This window comes from Wasmannia auropunctata, unplaced genomic scaffold (assembly GCF_000956235.1).
Source record: "Wasmannia auropunctata unplaced genomic scaffold, wasmannia.A_1.0 LD336101.1, whole genome shotgun sequence".
Classification (NCBI taxonomy): Eukaryota; Metazoa; Arthropoda; class Insecta; order Hymenoptera; family Formicidae; genus Wasmannia; species Wasmannia auropunctata.
In genome coordinates this window covers 6386025-6393497 of record NW_012026789.1, presented here as the reverse complement: position 1 = coordinate 6393497, position 7473 = coordinate 6386025, and the positions used below count along the sequence as shown (strand labels likewise).

Here is a 7473-nt window from a genome sequence, read left to right as displayed (position 1 = left end):
AGACGTGCGTGACGTCCAGTTCCAAAGTCACTCTACTTACCGCGCGCGATCACGTTTCGACGTGTGCGTTCGGGAGAAGAGAAAAAAAGGCAGTTCGCGGCGTTCGCGCAGGTCAATCCGCGACACTTCCGGGGGGGGGGGAGGGGGCCACTCGCGGCGTGTTTAGTTTAGCCTCGCGTACCGGAAGACGTATCGCTGCAGCGCGAGAGAGACATCGAGCGCACGATACGCTGGGAGAGACGAGAGACCGATGTGACGATCGCGCGCGGTTGCGAGAGATCGGCAAGATGCGCGGGCACGAGTCACGACGACGCGAAAGCACGTGCGTACGATCGGCCCGACACGGAGCGAGTGTGAGAGCACGAGGAGGCATGCGTGACGCGCCGCGCGCGCGCGCGCGCGCGCGTACCCCTCCGTTTGCGTCGTAAGACCCCGGCGGTGACCGCCGGAGGGGGTAAAGCGAGAAACGGTGGGTTCCAGCGCCACATGAAGGGAACGAGAGAGAGGAGGTCGAGTGTGGCGGGCCCTTGAGGGAGGAGTAGGGGGGTGGGGGGGGGTAACGTGCCCCCCTCCGTGCTCTCCTCTCCTCTTCTTACCCTCGTCGTCCTCGTGCAACGAGTCTCGCCTACTTCCTTCCTTCTTCGTCTCTCGATTTACTGCGTAATCGAGTGTGTGCATGTGCGCGCGCGCGCGCCTTCTATCTTTTTTTCTCCTACACACAACGTTTCTCTGCCTTCGAACGGAGATATACACCTTTATAGCACACCTACGCCTCTTCTAGCGTTATTTATACTTTACGCGAGACTATATACGCGAATGTCTCGTAGACGCCGTAATACCCTCGTGGTACCCTGAGTGTCTCAGGATCGCGAGGTCGTATACGTACAATGGTGGATTTGCGTGAAAATCCGATTAAGTTGCAAATTTTTATTTTAATGAGATCTCGGGTTAGCTTGGCGACATGTAATGCCTTGTAGGTATTATACTTGCACTGAGAAAAAAAATTGATTGTACGAATTAAATTTGTATAGTTTGTTTGATCCAATGATTGATTCAACAATTCTTTAGTTGCACAAAGAAAAGTATAGTTCATTCATGTCAACCATCAAAAATTTTTAATCAAGAATTAACTAAACCAACTCCATTAAATTATTTTGTTCGAAATACTAGTAGTATTTATTTGCATTTGAATGCTATTTAGTTATCCAAGTAATATATTTGTTCAAATTCCAAATATTAAACTGACTAATCGATGCTAATGGGGATAATAAATAGTGTGTGTATTTTTAATCGAACAGTTAAATACGATAAATTTTTGTTGAAACAAAATAGTTTAGTTAAAAAGTAGCATTTTGTTTATAATAATAACAAATTATTTTGTGTCATTGTAGTAACGTTTAGTTGATCGTATCGGACTAAATATTTTGGTAAGACGAAACAAATTTTGCGTTTTTCAACAATTTTTTTTTCTCGGTGTGTCACATGTCATGATCCGTGATTTGCCATTTAAATAGTTAGCTTTTGGCGCAAAAGACTCGTGTATATATAATGAACTCCTTGATTCTTTTCATTTTGTATAAAAGTGAATAAAAGATTATTTCTAATTCACTGCTTAAATTTTTAAGAAATGCACAATTGGGAACGGTGAAGTATTTTTAATTATTGTAAACAATAATTTGCTTTAACTGTTTGTTACATCAGTACTATTAAATATTAAAGGAACAGATTTAAATCAATTCTTTCAATTAAATAACATTTTCTTTCTAAATTCTATATGTGTCAAAATATAATATTTTAATACAAAACATGTTTAAAAAAACAGCCACATCTAATCAACCCATTTCTACGATTGAATTGCTTGTCTTCAAATGAAACAACGTTCATATTAATGTATGCACTTAGTAAATATAAACTAAATTCGAGTGAAATTTAATATAACATATTATTATATTCTTAAGAATTAAATTGTTTTAACTCTACGTTTTAGTTAAATTAATGATATATTGAGTGACGATCTGAAGGAATGATTAAAAATGTGACTTAAATCGAGTATAATTTGATATTATAAATTCAATAGTAAGTAAATTTTTGATTTTGTAATTGTAATTTCGTAGAATACATATCGCAATCGAGCAATGTAATCGACGAACTGTGGCAAATGTCGAAACTTGAGCGACGTACTTCCGAAATGTCGAGTCATCTCACATATGCATCCGTTGTACGACTTTGATTTAACTTGCCAATGACTCCGCGTTACGTTTCTTTTCGAAATTTGAATACATTATCATTCACGATGAAATTTCATAGCCCCACAAGGTGCACCGCGAGTTCGCAGTCGAAGTTTAACATCGATAAGGGTGACATCGGGAGCTTTCGAAGCGCGAGTATTTCCAGAAACCGCGATGGCCAGTCAGACGTAAGGGTATCTCGATATTATACTATATCAGCTATCACACATTAACAATTTTAAATATCGAATTGTTAGTGACAGCATGGAATCTCTCTTATATATATAATAAATACATAATAAATATTAAATTTATAAACTATATATATTATAAAAAATAAAATAGATAACTAAGGCAGATGAGAGTCAGCGCAGTTATCAGTAAAGGGAGAGGGGGAGGGAAGGGGTAAATAGTGACAGATTTTTTTTCTCTCCTACAAGCTAATTTCAAGTTTACAGGATATAATTTTTCACTAAAAGAGTACTTCCCACTTTCAAATATACAAAAAACTTAATTAGAGTTTCCATAAGTCATGTATACAGGCTAGATTTTCATAAAAACTGAAACCTACATTTGTCGCTATTTGCCCCACCTATGGGTAAATAGTGACACCCTATGGAACCATTACAAAATACATAATTCTTAAGTCCTAATCGATCTTTCTTTTGACATTTTGATTAGATAAGATAATTTATATTAATTTCTATACTCTCCCATATGTAAATTTTTATTTATTGATAAATAATAGTAGTAACATTATTTGCTAGTATTTCTTATTGAAAATCACATTTATTCTAGATCTTGCCTTGTAACTAATCTTATATTATCCCAAATAAATTAGAAAAATCATATTCAAATATTAAAAAAGCTTTTTGATTTGTCATTTTATTTACCCAACTAAAAATTGTCATTATTTGCCCCAGGAGCTACTTTTTCCTTTAAAACTTTACTGAGAGAAATAAAATTAATATACAAGCATAGGAATTATATCAAAATTCAGGAAAAAGGTACCGTATAACATAGAATAGGTTAAATCTCATTCAACGATTCAGCAATTAAGAAAATATAACTTTAAATATCAAAAAAAGATCCAGGTTTTACCTTATTTCACGAATGCAAAATTTTAAACTTCTCCGCTAGCTATATTTGGCTTTTGATTTTTACTGCTTTTTCAGAAGATGATTAGATGCTTGAGAACTGTTTTTCTATTAACGAGCAGTGATAAAATAAACGCGGAAAAGAGGAGAAATTTAAAGTGACCTATTTGCCCCCCTCTACGCAATATTTCATTAATATAAAATCTCCTTTATTCTAATAGTCAGACGTTTCGGTTATCATAATTTAGCCATCCTCGCTCGGACTTTAACGTGTACGGTTGCTATACGATATCAGTTTTATCTATTTTTTTTAATTTTGACCAAGTTTTATACCTTATTAATTTTACCTATTTATTTATTTATTTACTACTGTTATTAACTTAATTGGTATTCATATGCGAACTGTGTGTTTTATTACGTTCGAGGACGGTTGCTATACGATATCAGTTTTATCTATTCTTTTTAATTTTGACCAAGTTTTATAAGTTTTAATAGTCATTAATTTTACCTATTTATTTATTTATTTATTACTGTTATTAACTCAATTGGTGCTCATATGCGAACTGTGTGTTTTATTACGTTCGAGGACATACAGCTACACCATGCAGCCCTTCAACTGCATGGACAACTATTGGAGGTACTGATAATTGCTTCCTCAGTCACTTGGCGTGAAAGAATGCACTACTAAGAAATTAAGAGCGAAAGTTGAAGTTCATTATTGTTGATTGTAACTGAGGATAAAAATGAGAGCCGAAACGTCTGATTATTAGAATAAAGGAGATTTTATATTAATGAAATATTGCGTACTAATAACTGCGCCGATTTCCATCTAGCCTTAGTTAACTATTGTATTTTTAATTCTGGAAATCTTATTAGGTTTTTATTCTTTATATATATTACATATAATTAATTTCACATTATATTAAATATATGTGTATCGTAAAAAGTCTTCTGCTACATTGATTCGAAAAATATGCCTTCCAACTAATGACACAGTTATGCTTATAACAGAAAATCTTATTTCGATAAAAAGTAGTTTTAAAAAAATGGATTCTTTAATAAAAAATAATTGTAAGATATTAATGTTTTAGCGACGAGTCTCAGGTCAGAAAAGTGGCGGAAAGTGAAATAGCACAATTTTTCTCAGGCCGCAAAGTTCTTATAACGATTGGCTTGGGCTTCCTGGGAAAGCTTCTGATCGAGAAATTACTGCGGTAAGAAATCACCGCACATAGATTATAAATTGATTGAACGAAAAAAAAATTGAAAAACTTTAAATTATCATTACTTTAAAACATTGCATAGATGTTGTCCAAACATCGCGACGCTGTATATATTTGTGAGAGGAAAAGATGGAAAGACTCCCCACGAACGCGTGCAGCAACTTGCCGAGATGTCTGTAAGATTTATTCATTTCTCAATAATAATTGGAGAAAATATTCTATATAAGACAGTAGACGAATATTTTATTACATAAGAATAAGATACAACTTGTTAAAAAAAATAATATCGTTTTATCATTGTGATAATGATTATTTTTATAAATTTAACTTGAAGAAATTGAGGCTCGTATAATCGAATAATTATAAATAGCTCAATAATGCCTTTGCGAGCCGACACGGATGCTGGTGTGTAATAATTTTTATTGTTACAATATCAAGCCACATGCAAACTGTGCGCCGCATACATTGTCTTGAAACACAGTTCTAACATGAGGTCCACTGTAACGAATGAATTGTCAAACAATTTAATATTTTCGATACTAATAAGCATCTATAAGAATCCTCCCCCCCCCCCCTCCAAATCTGTAAAGAATTTATTTTTGCGGCGCACAGTTTGTATGTGACTTGATATTGGAACAGTAAAAATTATTACACACCAACATCCGTGTCAGCTCGCAAAGGCGTTATTTTGAGCTATTTATGATTACTTTTATGTTATATTTATTACATTATCGCTGCATTTATTATTTATACGTTAATTATGAAAAAAGATTGGTATATTTTTCAGTTGTACGAGAAACTGAAGAAGGAGCAGCCTGATTTCCTACAGAAATTGATAGTGATCGAGAGCGATCTGGACACGACGAACCTGGGCTTATCCCAGCAAGATCGAAACAGGCTGCTCGACGCGAACGTTATCTTTCACGGCGCGACGATCGTACGATCTAATCAAAGACTTCGCACCATGACGAACGTCAACGTGCAGGCCACGAAGCAAATATTGTTGCTCGCGAAGGAAATGCGAGATCTCAAGGTAACGGATTTCGTAATAAGGCTAAGAATTTCGTAAGAAATCGTGTCAAGAGGTCGTCACGATAAGTTGCAAAGTGACGCGACACTTTTAGGCTTTCGTTCACCTGTCGACCGTTTTCGCGCACTCGCCAATCCGATCCATCGAAGAGAAACACTATCCCCCGCCGATGGAGACCGACGAATTATTGTCGCTAGTGAATATCCTGAACGACAAAAAGTTGGACGCCATCACACCGACGTGAGTACACTCGACGAAAAAATGCTTACATCTATAATCAGGGTTGGGTAGTAACTAGTTAAGAAGTTAAAAGTTAAATACTAAAGTTAAATAGTTAATAACTTTTTACTTAACTTAGTTAATTTTAAACGAGTTAACTATTAACTAGTTATTTTTAAATATATATAAACTTTAATTTATTAACTTTTTTCTAAGTTCAAAATTAAAAAAAAAAAACATTTTTATATAAAGAAAATATTTCATTATTTCATATAAACTTAATTTACAAATAAAATATTAAATTTATTTTATTTATATTGTAATTTTTTTAATTTAGAGTAATTTTATTTTTAAAAATAACGACATTTTAATTTAATATAAATGTTTTTCAAAATTAACTTTTAATTTAATTTTAGTTAATTTCATCTTAACGCAAGTTTCAACTGGATTAGTTTTCCGTTCATGCAACTTTTATAACTTAACTAATTAATTTTGTAAGTCATTAACTTTGACTTAATTTAATTTTTTTAAAATATTAACTTACCCAACCCTGTCTACAATAATGTAATTAAAACTTAGAATCGCCGATAGTATTCCATCAAAACTGTCCAAAGTGCTAACTTGATTATTTTCTATCCTTGTTTTCGGTTAGTAAAGAATTATTTTGAAATTATTTGCATCATTATAGAATTATTTCTATTACATTTACATATTTTCAATATTCTAAGTAATCTTGTATATAATACAAAAAAAGAAAAAAAAGTTAAATTAAAGGAGCCAAAATAGTACCATCTGCGGTTCCATAAGTGTTAAATAAAAATATATGCGAGGAAGTTTCTTGATGTTATACAGATATAATGAAATCATTGTGATTGAAAAAATCTATATTCTTCTCCAGTATCTCCATCTTTCGATAACATCGATTTATTTTCAAAAAACAATGGCTTATTTTTCTGAAGAAGCGTTCTCCCTCCTGAGTAAAGCATGTAGCTCCTGTAGCATCTCGCTCTCGAAAGGATGTACCTTAGGAAAGAAATACTTCGCCGATAATATCCCATCAAAACTGCCCAAGGCGCTAATTTGATTATTTTCTATCCTTATTTTCGGTTAGTAAAGAATTATTTTGAAATTATTTGCATCATTATAGAATTATTTCTATTACATTCATATATTTTCAATATTCTAAGTAATCTTGTATATAATACAAAAAAAGAAAAAGTTAAATTAGAGGAGCCAAAATAGTACCATCTGCGGTTCCATAAGTGTTAAATAAAAATATATGCGAGGAAGTTTCTTGACGTTATACGGATATAATGAAATCATTGTGATTGAAAAAATCTATATTCTTCTCCAGTATCTCCATCTTTCGATAACATCGATTTATTTTCAAAAAACAATGGCTTATTTTTCTGAAGAAGCGTTCTCCCTCCTGAGTAAAGCCTGTAGCATCTCGCTCTCGAAAGGATGTACCTTAGGAAAGAAATACTTCGCCGATAATATTCCATCAAAACTGCCCAAGGCGCTAATTTGATTATTTTCTATCCTTATTTTCGGTTAGTAAAGAATTATTTTGAAATTATTTGCATCATTATAGAATTATTTCTATTACATTCATATATTTTTTATATTCTAAGTAATCTTGTATATAATAAAAAAAAAAGAAAAGTTAAATTAGA

General features: G+C 33.4%; 1 protein-coding gene across 2 annotated transcripts in view; it reads left to right on the top strand.

Annotated features, from left to right (window-relative positions):
• The first annotated feature begins 2337 nt into the window (after nt 1-2337).
• Nucleotides 2338-7473, top strand: part of LOC105460852 (fatty acyl-CoA reductase 1-like) — a 10445-nt gene continuing 5309 nt past the window's right edge. For both annotated transcript variants that reach the window (XM_011707343.1, XM_011707350.1), the window contains exons 1-5: nt 2338-2416; nt 4417-4539; nt 4631-4724; nt 5336-5581; nt 5673-5818. In XM_011707343.1, coding sequence (XP_011705645.1) covers nt 2403-2416; nt 4417-4539; nt 4631-4724; nt 5336-5581; nt 5673-5818 — 623 coding nt within the window. In that variant the 5' untranslated portion in view covers nt 2338-2402. The remainder of the gene's footprint in view (nt 2417-4416; nt 4540-4630; nt 4725-5335; nt 5582-5672; nt 5819-7473) is intronic.